The 17,976-nt window shown below is 53.1% G+C and overlaps 1 protein-coding gene across 2 annotated transcripts in view; it reads left to right on the top strand.

Annotated features, from left to right (window-relative positions):
- The first annotated feature begins 1,207 nt into the window (after nt 1–1,207).
- Nucleotides 1,208–17,976, top strand: part of PSD (pleckstrin and Sec7 domain containing) — a 45,566-nt gene continuing 28,797 nt past the window's right edge. For both annotated transcript variants that reach the window (XM_017806965.1, XM_017806964.1), the window contains exons 1-4: nt 1,208–1,323; nt 10,400–11,300; nt 11,382–11,484; nt 12,144–12,612. In XM_017806965.1, the coding sequence (XP_017662454.1) occupies nt 10,524–11,300; nt 11,382–11,484; nt 12,144–12,612 (1,349 nt within the window). In that variant the 5' untranslated portion in view covers nt 1,208–1,323; nt 10,400–10,523. The remainder of the gene's footprint in view (nt 1,324–10,399; nt 11,301–11,381; nt 11,485–12,143; nt 12,613–17,976) is intronic.

Here is a 17,976-nt window from a genome sequence, read left to right as displayed (position 1 = left end):
CCACACTTACCTCTGTTTATTTTTTTCATTTCATCTGATCCAGCTGGGCTGGCTGAGTCACTTCCGCAGGAGCCTGCTGGTAGCAGGGCTCAGAGGCAGGCAGAGAGTCAGCCTAGGCAGATTCTGGATACCACAATGAAGTTGGGAGGCACTGTTATTTTAGAGGCAGAAGTGAGACGTGGTTGCATTTGTTTCACCTCCATGGTATCCCAACCCTTTCCTGGCTTGTGCTGCACATGCAGAAGGAGAAGACTCTCCTACCTTTAAGATCTGGTGCCAAGGCAGAGCCTCAAGGTTTGGTTAGTGCAGAGCCATCTTCACTGAGACACTCACAGCACCACTGAGGAATCACGCTTAATCCAGCTCACTTCAGCCTGCTTGCAGGACAGCATTCACCGTGCCGGGCTGGAGGACTGCTGCCTCTCAGGCTGTACTGACTTTTTTTTCAGGTGCAGCTCTCAGGGTCAGCATTGCCCTGGGAAACAGTGAACAGCTCTTGGATCTTGCAGCCTGAAAACTGGTTTCCTGACTCACCACCACAGCAAGTGCGGTGGGGTGCTTATTCTGACAACCCTCTTTAGCTCTTGAGTTCAGTGCAGCCCTGATTTTGCTGTCTCAACAGTTAGAGAAGTGCAAGCAAGGTGGGGAAGAAAAGGGTAAACATGCCAGCTGTGTCAGGGTATAGCAAGGGTGACTGCCTCTGAAAGGGCAGGGCCTCCCCAGACACAAACCAGTCATTCAATACCTGCCCAATAGGGGCAACTGAGTCAGGCCCAGCCTCATGATCAACAGGCAGGGTCATGATGATGGGGCAGGGCTGAGGTCCATCTAGGACACCAACCTACAGGGGAGGGTCCAAATCAACAGTGCCCACAGCCTAACATAAGAACAGCTTAGCTAGGCTAAGCTGGAGACCAGTGCTCCTATAACACTTAATGGAAGATAAGAGCCCCAGGCTGCTCTTAAACAGAGCCACTGGGCCTATGGGCAGGAGTGGTGGAGGCTCCAGGGGTGGCTGGTTAGGGCCACTAAGGTTTATTAGTGTCCCGAGAGCCCTGAAAACTGTTGGCCTGTGGGGAATTGATAGGCAAGCAGGCAGGCTACAGCTACACCTTCTGAGGCGTATGTACTAGGTACTAGGAATTACGAACACTTCCCAGCTGTGAAATGTGAAATGTTCAGATTGTTCTCTTTCTTCTCACCAGTTGTTTGCAGACGCAGAAAGAGCATCAGAGACTGTTACTGTATTGTAGAGGTGTGTGCTGAGACACAGCTTTACACCATCGGGATGTCCAGTGAAGCCAGAAACTTAGGACTACAATGGTAAGGATCCCAAACCACTACTGGTTTTACACTCATGTCTGTAAAGATTTCCTGTATGCAGAGTGATTGTGATGTAGCTGTACAGCACTGAAGTACAGGGAGTGGGGGGTGTTACCCACTGTAGCTTCACAGTGAACGGACAGCTCCAAGCAGACAAGCTTGAAGAACCAGAGCTTTGTTCTGCTCTGCTCAGTCAAGATTTGCAGAAAGCTTCTGCCTTTCTTGTGGCATATGCTTTGCCTAAGGTGGGTCTGCATTTTTCTTGAGAGGTGCCTGTAAGTTTCCTTTTTAAGCTTCAGCAAGATGCACGTTTGTAGTTGAGCCATAATACCTCAAACTGTCTGCCAAAACAGCTTTGAGTTGGCCCTGATGAGTGCTGGGTCGTGACACCTGCAGTCCTTGCAGAGCAGCTGGGGAAGTGTATTGTACAGGTACCTTAAACAAGCAGGGGACACTGGTAAGGTCCGTGGCTCTCCTGTTATCCCAGTGACCGCTGATGTCCTGTGAGGGAAAGCAGGGCTCCTGCGTCAGGCCTTGAGCTGATCTGTAGTAATGAGAGACCAAGTTGAGCCCTGGGGGGAGGAAACAGATTAGCTCACAACAACTGCTGCTGCAGCTTTCTTGTGTATTCCTTGGAAACACAGGGTGCTAGCTGCTCTCAGAGCCAGAGCATGGCATCTTCATCCTCATGAACATCCCCTGAAGTGAACAGAGGCTTCAACCAGCCTCACTGCTGTGAGGCAGTGCTGGTGCTATCTGTGCTTCTGAAGAGTCTAGAGGAGGAGTTTGCTCTTCACCTCATCTTTTGGGAAACAGAGGTGAGATTTAGGAAATTGGGGCCTGAAGGGAGGGGAATCTTGTGCTTAGAAGAGCTCACCTCAAGTCAGGAATCCCAGTCTTTGGTTCCCAGAGATGCTCCTGATTTGCTGGCTATCATAGGCGAGTCTTCCCCACTCATGCCCCTTGACTTTTCCCTTGCACTGAAAATGCAGTTATTTCCATGTCAGAGGTGTTATAAGAGGTTGGTTGGGTTTCCTGAAGTCTGCTGGGGTCTCCAGAAGCTGGTGCTTATTTTTAGGAGATCAGTACGGTGCCAAGCCAATATTATTCCAATGTCCTAAGATCTATCACCTCATATGATGGCTTGGCATCTTGCTGGCTAAACACCTTTGTCCTTGCAAAGACTTTGGGGGCATTTCCTTTACAGTTTTCTACTAGTCTGAAGTGGGGCAAGAGATAAGATCTTGTCAAGGATACCAGTAGCTCTGCAGTGTTCACTCCTTTAAGATGTGAGAGCTAGATGAATGGAGAATCACAGAAGTTCAGTAAAGCCTCTCAACACTCTTTTTTCCTTGGACTCTCACCAGGTTCTTTCAAAGGATCTGGCTCCATCTTTTCTCTGGCTGCAAGATAAGTCTGACAGCCTCCATCACTCTCAAGGCTGGAGTAGACCACAGCTGGACTTCTTGGTTGCATGGGAAAAGGTGTTGAGCTCACAGGGCAAGTTCTGCTGTCAATGAGTGCTGAGATTGCACAGTGCCACCAGAAGCCAGTTTTAAGCCGGTGAAACAAGAACACATGATGACTTCTGTTCAGCTCTTCCCTGTACATGCCACCTTCCTCCTTCTCTTATTGAGAAAAGACTCTGACTATACAGTCAGGGCTGAAAAAAATAAATAGAAGCAAAGCAAGGCCAAGTTCTGCAAGTCATAGATGAAAGAGGAACATGCATGAGAAGCTACACACAAATGCAGGGTTGTTCTGCAGCATGAATCTACTGCATTCAAGCTTTCAGTGTGTCCTCTGCATGTATCTCCACACATCTCCATGATGGCAGGTTTTGCTCAGTTTTCTGGATATACTTGTAATTATATATAATGATCTTCTAGGGTTTCCACGCCTTTTACACAATTCTGTATATGCTATGTTCTCCCTGTGCTGGGTCAGGGTATGTGTCTGGAGCTTATTGTCTCCTTTCTGCATAAAATGCTCTGTATTCATTACTCTTACTTCCCCTGACACCCTTTCCCCATTTGAATCTTGAGGACGAAGGTGTGAGGAAGGGATCACATCTTACTGCTGCATAGATTAGCTGGAGAGCAGCTCTAGAGATGCTGCAGCACAAGGGTGTCCTGGAAGGCTACACCAGAGAAGTGTGATTTGGGTTGCTTCAGACTAAATTTGTCTCTTTGATGCAGTGACTCATCATGCTGAGGTAGGTCTGGTGAATGACCTACTGGCACCCAGGAATCTCTGTCTTTAGTGGAGAGCCCACCTCACCAGCCAGAAATCTCCTGCTTTCCTTCAAGACCATCTTTCCCTGAGCATCTTTTTACCAAGTGATACTCCCACACGATTGTTCCCCTAACTGCTGTGTAGGGAGATTATTTATGGCTCAAGTTGTGCTGAGGCCCCACCTCCCACGTCCCCAGGACAGGTTTTATCATGCTGTCATTTCTGTCTTCATCTTGACAGAGCAATGCTGGTGCAGGAGGAGGCCCACTCACTGTGCAGGTGCTGCCTGTCAGTGGGACAGAGTCTAAGGAGATTTCTGTAATAGCAGGTGTTCCTGGGGCATGACAGAAATATTTTGTTACAGGCCACTCTGAGGATCAGCGCACAGCTTTTGACACCATCTTTCTATACTTCTGCTCTTTCAAGTCTGTGCTCCTCCTGCGAGAGGGTGAGCACCAGGTAGTGAGCTGGGACACTGAGTAGGGCACTGGCGATTGGGCAGGCAGCAGCTATCCCTCACGTAGGCTTTAGTCTGCACGGGTTCGTCTCTCTGGTAAGACATTTTGCAGTCTTCTAGAGTGCCTTTCACTCTGAAAAATCCTGTTGTGGTCCCACATGACTGCCCCATACAGGGAAGCTGCAAGAGGCACAAAACAGTGCACTTGTGCTCTCCCCAGCTCCAGGCTTGGGCGGGGGGGGGGAGCTGCTGGCAGGATCTCCAGTGCTGTCTTTTTACCCTGACTAAGCTGTAAAGCAGCATTTGTATAACAGACTGTCAAGGGAGGCTTTTTTCACTGTTTATCCTTAACCACCAGTCTGGTGGAATAACAGATAAGTGCATCAGCCCATTAAAGACTTGGCTTATGCTGCAGTGGCTTTTTTAATATACAGCTAGGAAGTGGTTGGGTGTTGGCATCAGAGGCAGAAGGCATTAATTAGAGCCATGTAGTTAAGTCTAGGCCCTGAGGGAACACATGCAACCTAATTGGTTGCCCTGGAGCCCTCAATGCAGAGATGAGGGGAGTTCATCTTCCCTCGCCGTCACTGGGACTCATCTACTGCAGGGCTGGAGTTGCTATTTCCATGATACTTCCAGTGAGCCTGGTGAGGAGAACCCATCTGCTGATGGAGTGACTGCCCCCACTTGCTGGGCTACAGTGTGCCCTGAGTCTACAGTACACCTGCACTGACTTTGGCAGCAGTGGGGCAGAATATGCCCTTGTGCCCTTGTGCCTTAAGCACAAACTGCTCAGGAAACAGCTCTGACAGTCCCCCTAGGCTCAGAGGAGCAGCCCTGGGGTGCACTGGGATGTTTACCCCCAGTGGAACTCGAGCTGCAGCTGCAGGAGAGGCACCTTTCTGGAAACTGATCTGAAGCAGATGTCTCTTGCAGGCATCAGCCCCTCCTGGAGCCAACTGCGGGAAAGAGCTCTTGTCTACCTCCTCTTCACCTGAATTTTATCTAGATCTGTACAGTTGCTGGGACACTATGACATCTCAAGTTGATCTCTCCCAAGCAAGAAGTTAATCACTGATGACACCCACACCCTTCTGGCCTTTGGGGGTGAAAACCGGGTTGCAGGCTTACGAAGACAAGCCAATATTGCAATAGTTAGAAAACTCTTGAAAGCTGTTGCAGAGCCCAGAAGGCTGAAAAGGATGACATGGAGCTGAGTGGACTCTAATGCAGGAAGGATGTGGTACCTGCAGGCAAGGACTGGAGGTGATGAAGTACCCAAGTGACAGTAAAGAGAGTTCCTAGTGCACTGCACTCCTGGCTCTCTAGCTAAGCCCAGTGGACTGGGGTTGTGGGGTAGAGCGAGGGAGACTCCTTGTCCCCTTCTGTTATCTGCCAGAGGGGTTCTCTGCTCTTTCCTGTCCTGAACCATCTGGGGAGGGATTCACAGCAAGGAGGGATCAGGAGAGCCAGGGCTAAATCCTGCTCCAAGCAGGGCTTATGGCATTGCTGGCCAGACCCACATATGTGGGCACATCTTTCAGGAGTTGTAAGGCTGTGGGAAGGTGAGCAGGACGTGGTAGGGAGAGCAACAGCTACTGCTACTGCAGGGTAAATGGATGTTTTGGACAGAAATGTATTTTCTGTGGATGGTCTGGATTTCCACTCAGGATGGTAGGAAAGGACCTCTCTCTTACCTTCTGCAGCTCTCAGCAGGGCTGCCTGCAGGTGCTGAGAAGGCACAGACATGCCTTGTCCTGGTATGGACACACTGGGAAAGCTCTGAGCTCTTCCACTTGGTTAAATTTGTCACTCTAGCTGTGGCTTAGAGAAAAGCCTTCCCTCTCCCCGCCCTCCTGCCATCAAGAAGCTGCTGAAGGAATCAGGTCGTTGATCCCGCAGCAGTGAAGCCCCTAATTAGCCCAGCTTCTTGGAGTCTGTCAGGAAAGCCGACTATGTGTGAGGCAGCTCTGAGACCCACGGTCCTCAGTGTGGAGGAGAGGGGCCCTGCGCAGGCAGAAGTCTGGAGAAGGAGAAAATGGCAGCGCTTTGATGCATTAAATATGAAGAGAGCCTGCCCAGCCTGATGACTTCTCCCCATGTTCCCATGCCTGGAAGGGGAGAAGGAGACACACTTTCTGGGTGACAGTGGGCGCAGGTGGGCATGGAGCTGGGCTGGCGCCGCAGGCGGGGAAAGCAGCAAGGAGAGGGAGCTCTTCCCAAATTCCTCTTGCAGGCATTATGTACACGTGAAGCCCCAGCTCCCTTGGGCTTCTCCTCTCATACACATTTAATAATGATTGCTGGGCTGGGTAATAAATTGCTGTTTAATAGCAAATCGATCTGGCAACCTGTGTGAGCACAAGTGCTGGCTGCCAGTCCCAGCGGCTGCCATACACGGAGCCAGCACACTGGCAGCACAGTGGCCTGGAGCCCAGCTGCAGCACCTCTCACCTTGGTACCCAGCTGTCCCATATGAGCTCTACTCGCACATGCTGCTGGTGCCAGCAGAGCCCACACACAGAGGCAAGATACAAGTGATAGGTGTTTTTCCCCCCTTGTAGCTAGGAGTGGTTTCCTGAGATTGGCGTGTCTTTTACCATCCTGGGGGTGCTGTGACACTGTGATATCAAGTCTCTGGTGTTTTGAAACACCTTGGCACACGTGGCTGTGGTGTGCTTAAGGTGATGTCCTTTGGAGAGATAAATCCCTGGCACAGAGCCTATGCTCTAAGGCAAGGACCAGCAGCCTGGGGATGTTGGCCAGTGGCCTAGGCCCCATGGTAGCCTTTATCTTCTCATCCTTGTGGTTCCCAAGCAGTGGCGGAGCACATGGCAGCCTGTACCCTTTGGCACAGGGCACAACACACAGGGCTGTGCATACTCACGCATGAGGACTATGTGCCAGCGGCCCCATAGTAACTTGCACGCTGCTGAGCAGGGACATGCCTTGCATGGTGATATGCACAACGATGAGCGCAGATGTGCACACGAGGACACTGGAACACACACGGCAGCATACGGGGTCGCACTGCCAGCGCACGAGGTTCACACCGGCACAGGGGATGTGCACACCGGGCCGGGGATGTGGAGGATGCTACACGGAGGGGGTGGACCCACCCTGCCGCACAGGGGACCTGCACCCGGCGGCGGCGTGGATTCGGCGGTGGCTCCTCGTGTGCCGGTGCCACCGCGCGGGGCGGGGCGCGGCGCCCGGTGGGGGCTTCTCATTGGCTGTAGGGGCTGTCAGCGGGGCGGAGTGACAGCCGCGGGCCGGGATTAGCGCGGCGGGGAGCGGCGTGCTGCGGTCGGTGGCACCGTATCGGACCGTGCTGTGCTGTACCGCACCGCACCGCACCGCACGGTACGGTGCCCGACGGGCCGAGCCGGGCCGGGCCGGCGGCAGCGGGAGCAGCGGCGCGCAGCATGCGGCGGCGGCACTGCCGGTGAGGCGCGGGGAGCGGAGCGGGGCGGGGCGCGGAGGGGACCGGAGGCCGGAGCGGGGCGTTGGGGGAGCGGGGAAAGTTGCAGCAGTTGTTGCGGGGACCGGGGCGGCTCTGCGTCCCTCTGGCAGCGGTGACCGGCGGGCAGCGGCACGGGGCTGCGGTAGCACCGGAGGCACGGGGCGGGGCCGAGACCCCCCCGCCGCTGTCGCGGAGCGGCCCCGGTGTGCCGGTGCGGCGGGACGGGCGCGGGGCCGCTCCCCAGGCAGGGAGAGCGCGGCCGGCGGCTCCGCGGGGGGAGCGAGCAAGCGGGAGGCTCCGCAGGCTCCCCTGGCCGGGGGGGGCTCCCTCCTTATCCGGATGGATGTCACATCCACTCAGGGCTGATCCTGCCGAGACGGGAGGTGCCGGTCAAGGGAGGCCGGGCGGGGGGTGTCGGGGAATGAAGAGCATGCTCAGCCTTAGCTCAAAGGGGGGGCACGTCCCCTGCCAAAACACCTCATCACGAAGGGGTCCCCTGTTTACCCTACAAGCCCTCGGACCGCCAGGCACCCCGTTTCGGTCACCTCTGCATCCCCCGAAACTGCTCCGTGTCCCTCAGGAGGGTAGAGTCATCTCCCGGCGGCCATCCCGCCCTAGCCCCGTCAGGTGGCCCGGTAGCCACAGCCTGGTTTCGCCAACTACGGCCCGTCGTGTGAATTCAGTCCCCAGCCCTGCACCTCTTGCTTCCGTCCCATCTCTGTCCCGTTCTTTGCCCAATTCCCTCTCATCCTCCTCCAGCTCCTGCGCGTTGTCCCCTCACTCCTGTGGCGTGGGTGTGCTCTTCCCCCGCAGCGTAAGCAGTTCCTGCTGGCTGCTGCCTTCCCATCGCATCACTCCGCCAGGCAAGCGCCTGCATGGGGACCAGCCATCCCCTGTTGCACCGGGTGCGGCTCAAAGCGAGGGCCGAGAGGCATCCCTGGACATCCCTTTGGCCGCTAAGAAGGGACAGCCAGGAGGAACAAGTTTCTTGTGAGATGTTTTATTGAACAAATTAAATCCCCCACTGATGTGCAGCTCCCAGCTATCACACTACAGCTCCCAAGTTTTCCTCTTTGAATGCATGCCCAGGGTTGTCCAAGCAGACACCCTGTGAGCTTTCATTTGCAGGACTTCTCCTGCCTTTAGGCAGCGGGACCAGCAAGGCTTCCTCCAGCCCACTGGTGCTTTACAGCCCAACCCATTCATCACAGTGATTTAAAGAGCATCCGTTCAATGCACAACTGAAATCAGCAAGCAGGAAGCCTTAGCTCCATCACTGGTTTTTCATCACAGTTGCATTTGTGCCTTTTACCTTTCATTATTAAAGAAAAGCTCACTCCACTGGATGGTGTAGCCATCTGGCTTCGGTGGGTCAAAGGCAGGCATGGCCTTTACTCTGAATTTGATAATTCTTTAATAACCAGAATGACACTCTGCTTATCCTGTTTATTCTAGTAATAACTCACATGCATCGAGATAGGCTGTTTTTTGTAGATTTGTTATGCTACAGTGAATGCAAACTATTCCAAGTGATAAGTTTTTTCCTTGGCATGTGTGTCAGTCTGCATTGAGATAAAAAGTGGAATTTCATTTGAAATATATAAACCCCGCATCTTTATTATTTATCAGTTAACTTCAGCAACCTTGAATGTGAACACAACCATAACAGGAGAAAAAGATTTTAAAAACAGTAACTGATAAATTAAACACGAGAGTATGTTTTTGCAGTGAGTGAAGTAAAAGATTGCTGCTGCTCAGCAGGAGACAGATTTTTTAGCAATGTGATAGTGCAGATAGATGGGCGCCTGTCCCACAGGTGTGATTTGGGCTATTTTATTAAGAGTTATGTCTCTGCATCTTTGGAGCCTAAACACTGTGGAAAATTGAGCCCCACATCCTTTAGGAATTTAATCCTGTCTGGTTTGCACTCAGAAACAGGGAGAAGAAATTATGTTTTCCTGTTTGCAGCTGGCATTTGGTTTCTCACTTTCAAATGGTGAGAGTGCAGGACTTAGTATCTTGGCATCTGTCAGAAGGCAAATGCAGCCAAGCAGAATCTTCTCTGCACATTAAGAATTCGAAGAAACTCAGGGAAGGATAAGTACAAGTTTTAGCTCCACTGGAAAAAAGAAAAATGTCACCAGCGGGGCTGATGGGGGCACTGGGTCCTGCCTTCCTCTGCAGCCACCCACCCATTGCTGTGGGGTGTCTGGCCCCACCTCTGGGTAAATGGTCTCTGGGCAGAGACAGGCAGGCAAGTGAGCTGTATGCAGGGCAGGCATGCCTTGTTCCCCCAGGCTGGGATTGTCTGTAACCACTGCTTTTTGGATCTACTGGTGTTGACAGCTCTGTCTGCGCCACCAGTAGTGGCTGCGGCATGTGCTGGTGTGACACAGTTTAAACCCAGGCTGACCTCCAAAGAGAGAGGCTCCTTGCCCTTGCTGCTCATGTTAAACTCATTGAGCAAGTGTAATTGGAGGAAGTCTCAGTGATCCAGTATATAATTTTTTTCCCCCTTCTTGAAGTGATTTTAGTAGGCTATAGGCTGTGGGTAGTAAATATATTCAGCCTAAAGCAGGATAAATGAAACCCATTTTATAGTGTGCTCTCACTGTGTCTGGGGTGCTGATCTGTGGGGTAAGTGTCTGAGCACCCTGGCACCCTGGGGAGAAAGCACACACTCTGGGTGCCTGGGGCCAAGCAAGGGACTGCCAGTGTCCCTGCGGTGGTGCCGGTGTAATGCCCTCAATGAACCTTGCCGGCTTCTTGCAGCAGGAGGGGATTTGCCGGGGGCTGTGTCACCTGGAGCATCTCTTGCTCCTGCCGCAAGGACAGGGCCACTTTGGCTTGTCCTCTCTGTGGCCACAGACTCTTTCTTGTGCCTTCCCTTCCCTAACCATCTCTCCTCGCCCTTGTTTCAGGGCTACCTGAGGATGCATCACCTCTCAACTCAGACATCTCAGGGGTGCCGGGAACCTGCCTTGCTGTGTCTGTGCCACCCTGCTGGGCTCCAGACCTGACACCTCTGTGCCCTCTTCCAGCAGGATGGCCCAAGCGGGGGGACCTGTCCGCTTCCACCCCGAGGAGGGCTGTGCTGCCTCACCCCCGCCATTTGCCCACAGGGTGAGCCGGCGGCCCTGGCTGGCGGGGGGGAGCCTCGAGGCTGGGCGGCACAGCCCCCCGCCCTGCCTCACCCCCAACCTCAACGCCGGCCGCCTCCACCTGCTGCGCAAGGGCCTGGCACCTGATACCCGCCGCTGCCCCCTCGGCCTGTACAGCAGCACCGGCTCCTTGGCCCGCAGGCCAGCTGAGGCGGCACCCTTTGGCAATGGGAGCTGCCCGGGCACAGGGCGACTGACTGCCCCCTGCACCCCACGGCGGGGCCGGCCTGGCCCAGCCATCGCCTCCCTGGGCAGACGCAGCCCACCAGTGGCGGAAACCCCAGAGGGACACAGCTCTGTTGTCACCTTCCGCTTCATTGAGAAGGCCAGTGTGCGGACCCTGGGGAGCCCGACAACGCCCCATGTCCGCTGGGAGAATGGCCCCTACAGCCTCAGCCGCAGCCTGGAGCTCACTGGGGACATGGGATCCCCCCAACCCCAGACCCTGCCCCAGGAGCGGCTCCTGCACACACTGAAGTTGGAGGCTTCCGCATCTGACCCGCTCCTGGCCGGGGACAGGACCCCAGGGGGGACACGTCCCTGTGGGAAGGAGTTCTGTGCCATCAACACCAGCTGCCTCTGCCGATCCCTCACCAATGGGCTGCCAGAGGAATTCCCTACATTCTCCAGAAGCCCCCTGAAGCCAGAGCCCCGTTCCCAAGTAGGTACCGGGGTACCCCACAGCGGGTGTGGGGCTCTGCCCTGGGGATCCATTGTCCACTCATCGCTCTTCCCTCTGCAGGGCAACGCTTGGCTGTACCCCCGGCAGAGCTCGGCCCATGCCCAGCGCATTGCCAAGGCCAAGTGGGAATTCTTCTATGGCTCCTCAGATGCCCCAAAGACAGGTAAGAAGTTGGAGGGGGATGCCCTTGGCTGCACCCACCCCTCCTTTGCAAGTCTGTATTGCTACCAGAACTCTCCCTGGGGCTGCCCATCCCTCGGGGCTTTTCAGCACCCACGGGAAAGCCAAGATTGGCCAGTCTGTGTCCTTCTGGGGCCAGATCCTACACACACCAACCTCCCTGCAGAGTCCCCTGTGGCCATGCAAAGGAGATGACACAGAGCCCATGGCTGCCTCTGCAGAAGGGCTTTTGGGTTCAGATGGGGGCTAAAGGCTGGCTGCGGATGCACTAGCCCTGACAGCAGCCTGTCTCTGCCTCTCACACTCTTTTTTCTTCTGCCTCCCCGTCACTGTTCCCCAGTGCACATCACATAGTGGAGTCACCGTCCCTGGAGGTGTTCAAGAAATGATTGGACATGGCACTTAATGCTGTGATTTAGTTGACATGCTGAAAAAGTTGGGAGGTTTTGATGTTGGTAGGAGGATCAAAGGTCGGACTCAATGATCTTGGAGGTCTTTTCCAACCTTAATAATTCTATGACATGTATCATGAATGACACATGAGTTCTTGGTGTGTGTGTCTGTGTGATGCTGCAGGAGTGGCTCCTCAGAGCTCTCCAGTGCAGCTCCCCATCACTCTGAATGCTTGGGCCTTCCTTGCAGGCTCTTCTGCCCCTGACTCCACGCCCTTGGCTGAGTCCCCCCACAAGTCTGTCTCCCCACTGCCTGCTAAGCCACCAGTGTCAGTACCTGAGCACAGCCTGAGCCACGTGGAAGTGGAGATAGAAGTGTCTCCTCTGGGCAGCCAGAAGCCTGGCTCCTGTGAGACTGGGATTATAAGGAGGACAGTGAAGTACTCCGAGACAGATTTGGACACTGTTCCACTGAGGTGCTATCGTGAAACCAACATCGATGATATCCTGGCCGAGAAGGAAGAAGTGGATTCAGCAATTGAGAGCCAGAAGGACAGTGAGAGCAACCCAAGCTTTGGGGGCACTCCAGGCAGAAGGAACAGCACACCAGAGGAGCCCCCCACCCCAGGCACTGGCTGCTTGAAGGATGGGCTGCGGGACAGGGACATGGACGAGGACAATGAGGTGTTTGCAACAATGAAGAAGGAGAATAGAGAAAGGTGAGGCTCTGCATGAGGGCAAAAAGTTCCTCTTACCCTCCTTATTATATCCTGCATGGCAAAATGGGCTCTGCCAAAAAGTGTCTGACACAAAAATCCCATTAGCTCCATGCAAGCTTTGTGTGTGGGTGAGATGGGATTCCTGGATTTCACCACAGGGACTGGGACTGGGGCTGGGACGGGGCCCTCACTGAACTATGGAAAGAGTAAGGCAGCACAGGTGATCCAGCCCTGTGCACTAGGCTCACCCCTGGGTGAGCCCTTGCAGCTCAGGTTGCCTGGCTGAGTCAAAGCTTCCCACCAGGTTAATTACATTCTGCCCCAGTGCTGCCAGGTGCTGGGGTGATGGTGTCAGGGTACCTGAGCACAGGTCGTGTCCTGCAGCTGCTCTGGACTGGCAGGTGCTGCCGTACTATCCTACCCTCCACATATGACTGTGCTTCCGTGGTGGGAGCGGTCCCATTTGCTTGGCCTCAGTAGGTATTTGCCATGTTTGGGAAAGAGTAGGGTGCATTTGCATTTGGATGCAAAAAGCTTTTTCTTGCCTTTTGTATGGTTTTTCACACGTGTGGCAAAACACCCTGTGCTGGGAGGCTGATGGAGTGGGCGATAACAAGGTTATCGTTCAGTTGCCTGCCCCTGGGCAGCAAGTGTGCTCCGAGCTGCTGTCTGCCCACTGCCAGGCATGGGCAACCAGGACCTATGAGACATGGCCCTTTGGCCTGGTGGCATGAGACTGCCCATGGAGGTTTCTCTGGAGTGGTGGTTTGGCCGTGAGAAATGACGAACATCACCTGCTCCAGAGCACTGTGTGGGACAGACACCTGGAGGGGAAAGGCCCTGGCTGGGAGTAGTAGATGCCTGTGCAGGCAGCGGCAGCCAAGGTCGTCTCCTGACATGTATTGTCAAAGAGTCTTGAGTGAGGTGAGAAGTCTCAGCATCATCAGCAATTGCTCCATGGGAGTTGGGAGAGGTTTCATCTGTGAAGCACAAAACCAGGGTGATGCCTGGGGTGCCGTGTGGCAGCATGCACTCACCCAGCTGTGCAAAAGGTAGATGGGGGGCATATAGATGGAAAAAAAGGAAAAGGGAGGTTTTGATATTGGCAGGAGGAAAAAAAAATGACAATATACCCCTCAGTGGTGCTGCTGCACTGGGAAGAAAAAAATGAAGGTGCTTGGCCGATAAAGAGGGAAGGTGTACATGCCAAGGGGAGCTGAGTTCCTGTTGAGCTGAGTTCCTCTGTTGGAGGGGACAGATACATCTCTTCCTGCCACCTGCCCTGTTCTCAAAACATTTGAATTCTAGAGAAAAGCTGAAAATAAGCCATTGGTAATGTACTTTTTTTTTTTTTCCAAAAGACGTTTTAAGTAAAATGTAAAGTTATTACCACTGCAAGCGAGTTCTTCAAGTTGCTGTAACAATTATCTTGCATAGTGGTATTTTTTTTCCAAATATGTTCTAGGCTACTACAAGTTGTGTGAGCTGTAAGCCTAGACCTGCTTTTTGTCCTCTGAGGCACCCTACTGTAGTTCCCCAGGTAGTGCTGAATGCTTGGATGTGTCCTTAAATGCATTGTTGCTCCTAAAAGATGATGCTCCTGGTATAATTACCAATGTGTAAATAGTGATGTCACGTTCATTTTGCTCGGCTTCTTTGTAGACCAGTGGGGTGCTTTTGCTTTGCAGCCCACTGAATATTCCTCTGGTAGGTGCAGACCCTGTGGGCAGTGTCTTGAAAATTATGAGGCTCAAATTGCGAGCTTGTTCAGTCCCTGCATCACAGCCCTGGATTTTTGCTTACACACTGTTTTGAGCTCTGCAGCTGCAGTCCTCATCCCTGTTTACCAGTCACCAGTATTGATATTTTCTACTTCAAGCTTTCTGCTTTGCTTGCTCACAGGAGCAGTGAAGCTGGGGCAATGAAGGAGCCCCCCCCGACTCCCTGGACCTGGCACCATTCAGCTGCTGCAGGAGGTGCTGAACCTCAAGCCTGTCTTGGTAGCTGGGAAGGGCCAACCTTACAAAATTATTGAAGCACTTTTGGATGCTGATTTTCAGTAGATATGTACATCTGTTTGACTGTCTAGCTCTAAGTATTTAGCACCCTCTGCAAGGGGAACTTTGGCTTGGTACTACCTTGTTGTACTTAGTATTCTGGCCAAAGGTCAGAGCCTTCTTTGGTGGTTTACCCTCCCAAACTAAGAGAGCATGCTAATAGCAAAAATAATCCAACACCAAATCAAACAAGGCATGAAAATCAATGGAAAAAATGGTGTCTTCTTCCAGCACATCTACTCTCTGAATATATTTAAAGTCAGATCTACTGACTAATGACTAGTCTAAGCCTTTACTGTCTTTATTCCCACTAGTCCCTGAGAGCCAAGACCTGTCAGTGAGAGCAGGCTCAATTCCCTTCCTCCCTGAGCATCAGCAGACGTGCTGGCTAAGCTGTAAGAAGAGCCTGGCTTGGCCCACAGTGTGGGTGCCTTGGGCTGATAAGAGAGAAGAGGCTTTGCTACGGGGTGCCCTGGTCTCCTGAGAGCACAGAGGGCTGATGGGAGGCAGTGATGCTTTTTCTCCCTGCAAGTAGAACAGCTTTGCCCAGGAAAGCCCTTAGATCTGCTGCTTGGGGAGCCTTTCCAGAGCTTTTGTGCTCACTGCTTAGTGGCAAAAAAATAGCTGCAGGGCAAGCCTTGTTGGAGATTAAAAAGATGGTTATGGCCTCAATTTCATCAAACGTTGAAGTAGATGCTTAACCTGCCTCAGTAGCCACTCTGCTGTGTTTTGCTGAGGTTGAGCCTCTGTCTCAGTCCAAACTCGCCATGGAGCCACTGATCGGGGTGATGCTCCTGCATCACATGGGCTTGGTCTGGAGGGGGGATGCTTGGGGTGATGTTGGCAGGCACCTGGCAGTGAGCAGGAGAGACGCCTGCAACTCTTGGGGAAGGACTGAAGACAGTGTGATGGCGTGGATGTGGCAGGGGAGTGTGGACAGTCAGGAGGAGACTGCAGTGCCTGTGGTCAGTACCTGTGCCTGAGCATGGGTCAGAGTTAGGACACTGAGCCCTAAGAGCAGGCTGCTGCCATGCTGGAGGAGTGCAAAGGAGCCTTTGGGGAGTGCAGGGAGCTGCTGGGGCTGGTCTGTATGTGAGCTTTTCTCAGAGAGGAATAAAACAAGGAGCTGCTTGATGGTGCTGTACGGTTTTACCTTCTCTGAACTGAGCGAAGATCCCCACACAGCGCCTGCTGTGCCTGTGCAGGCTGGAGGAGTGGAGCACGATGGGGGCAGTCAGCAGTCTGGAGGGTCATAGGAGCATTTGGCAGAGAGTGAAAAACACTGAGGGCCAGAGGAGAGATTTTCCCCTCTTCTTCCCCTCACCAGGGACAGCACAGCTCTGCAGCACCAGACAGGGAGGGCAGAATGAGTCCCTTCCCCTCCATCAGCCATCAGATGCAACTGGAGAAACCCGGTTGCTCAGATCCCCGTGGTCCCTATATGCAAACCTTTGCCTGAGGTGCTGCTGGCTTTGGCACTTACATGCAGTGCAGTAGAACCATCAGCCCCCAGCATCCGCTTCCTCTCTGTATCTGCCTGGCCCTCTTCTAAGGAAGGCTCACTGCTCCTCCCACACCAGCTCATGGCTGGAAACCTATTTGATCTCCCGCTGCCCGTCACCCTTGCACAAATGCTCAATTACAGCTTCTTAATCTCCTTCTTTCCTCTGCTCCTCCCAGCTGTGTTTGTCTGGCTTGGTGTCAGTGCACTGGCCATTCCTGGGGGACCGGAGCAGAGTGTGGAGGGGCTGGGTAGCACAACAGGAGCTGATGAAACATCCAGGTCTGAGCAGGCAGCATTGCGCATATGCTCCTGTGACTAGATCCTTCTGGAGCTGAATGGCTTTGTGCTTGATATTTTGAGGTGGAAAGATTGCTTCCAGAGCTTGGATGGTGTGGACAAAACCAGCTGTAGTTTTTTTGTGGCTTGGTGGCAATATACTTGATCACAAGAATGAGTCCAGCTCCCTCTCCTGGGAACAAGATTCCTTCCGTCTGCTGGCATTGTCTTCCCTGGCACAGCCCAGTCACCCTCTTTGTGGATTTGAGGTGCAAAACAGTCAGCAGCATTAGCTTGGTTTAATAGCATGCAGCTGGGTGTGGGGGATGGTGAATGCACATTCACATCCATAAAACATATCTGCAGATGTTAAAGAGGTCTCTTCTGCCTTGTCCTGCCAGAAAGCCGTCCCAGAGGTGGCTGCTCCTGGGGCTTCTACAGGAATGGTAAGAGTGTCAAGTGGTGCTGCACAGCCAGGGAAATGCTGGTGGATGGGCAAGATCAGCCTGGACCCTGCCTTGCTTACCTGTGTCTGGCTTTGCTGCACTTCTCTTGAAGCCAGCTGGCACTCTGGGGGAGTCAAGCTGCCAGCTCTTGGCCTGCTGAAGTAATCAGGGTGAGATTTTTGAGCAGCATGTGAAGGCTAATGAATGAAAATCATTTGGTGTGTGTAACAGCAACACATCTTCTGAGCCCTCTGTATGAAGCTGTTTGTTCATAACAAATGTTATGACAGGCTGGAGCAGTTCCTCTCCTTTAATCAGAGGAGAGAGTGGCATAACAAGTGCTTTTCCGCTGCTTTAATATAATGATAGCGGCTTATGAGTAAAGTAGGCTTTTAGGGCTGTGTTTGTGCTTGTACAGCTGAAGCATTGATGTTCCCTGGGTTGGAAATGTCCCTGTTGTCACGTGCTCAGATGGGTGGGTAGGCTGCACTTCACCTCATTTTCAGGGCTCCAGGGTTTAGAAACTTCTGTGTTGGGCTGGACCCAGACCAGCATTGGAGACAGGCTTGGCCTTTCTGTGGGGCTGACAAGATGATGAGCCAAGACCAAGCCTGGCATCTAGGACATGGGGCAATTCAGATCCCCAAGCCCAGAAATGGGTGTGAGGCTCCCTCTGTACTGCCTAGGGAAACCTGGGGCTCAGTATCGCTTTGTGCTCAGTCCCACATGTCTCCTGGGACTCAACATCACCTTATGATGGGTCCAAGACATCTTCTGGAACCAGCAGCAGACCTTGCAGATGGGTGTTGGTCATGCTCTGTGACCATAGTGCAGTGTTCATGGAAGAAAGTGTCACACTGTGCTGAGCAGCTTCAGGAGGAGCCTTCTGGGTGGTGGAAGCTCTGAAGGCTCATGAAAAATTCAGGCACTTCCAGATTTGGTTGGAAATGGAGCTGAACCACATCCTGCTTCTGGTGCTTGAGCCCTTTATTGGATCTAAGCTCAAGCCAAGTGATTGGGAGCAGTAGCCATCTCATAAGCTTCTTATGAGGATGAGCCACTGAAGGAACAAAAATCTGTG

The sequence above is a fragment of the Lepidothrix coronata genome, unplaced genomic scaffold, assembly GCF_001604755.1.
Source record: "Lepidothrix coronata isolate B3197 unplaced genomic scaffold, Lepidothrix_coronata-1.0 Scaffold17, whole genome shotgun sequence".
Lineage (NCBI taxonomy): Eukaryota > Metazoa > Chordata > Aves > Passeriformes > Pipridae > Lepidothrix > Lepidothrix coronata.
This window is presented reverse-complemented; position numbering and strand designations above follow the sequence as displayed.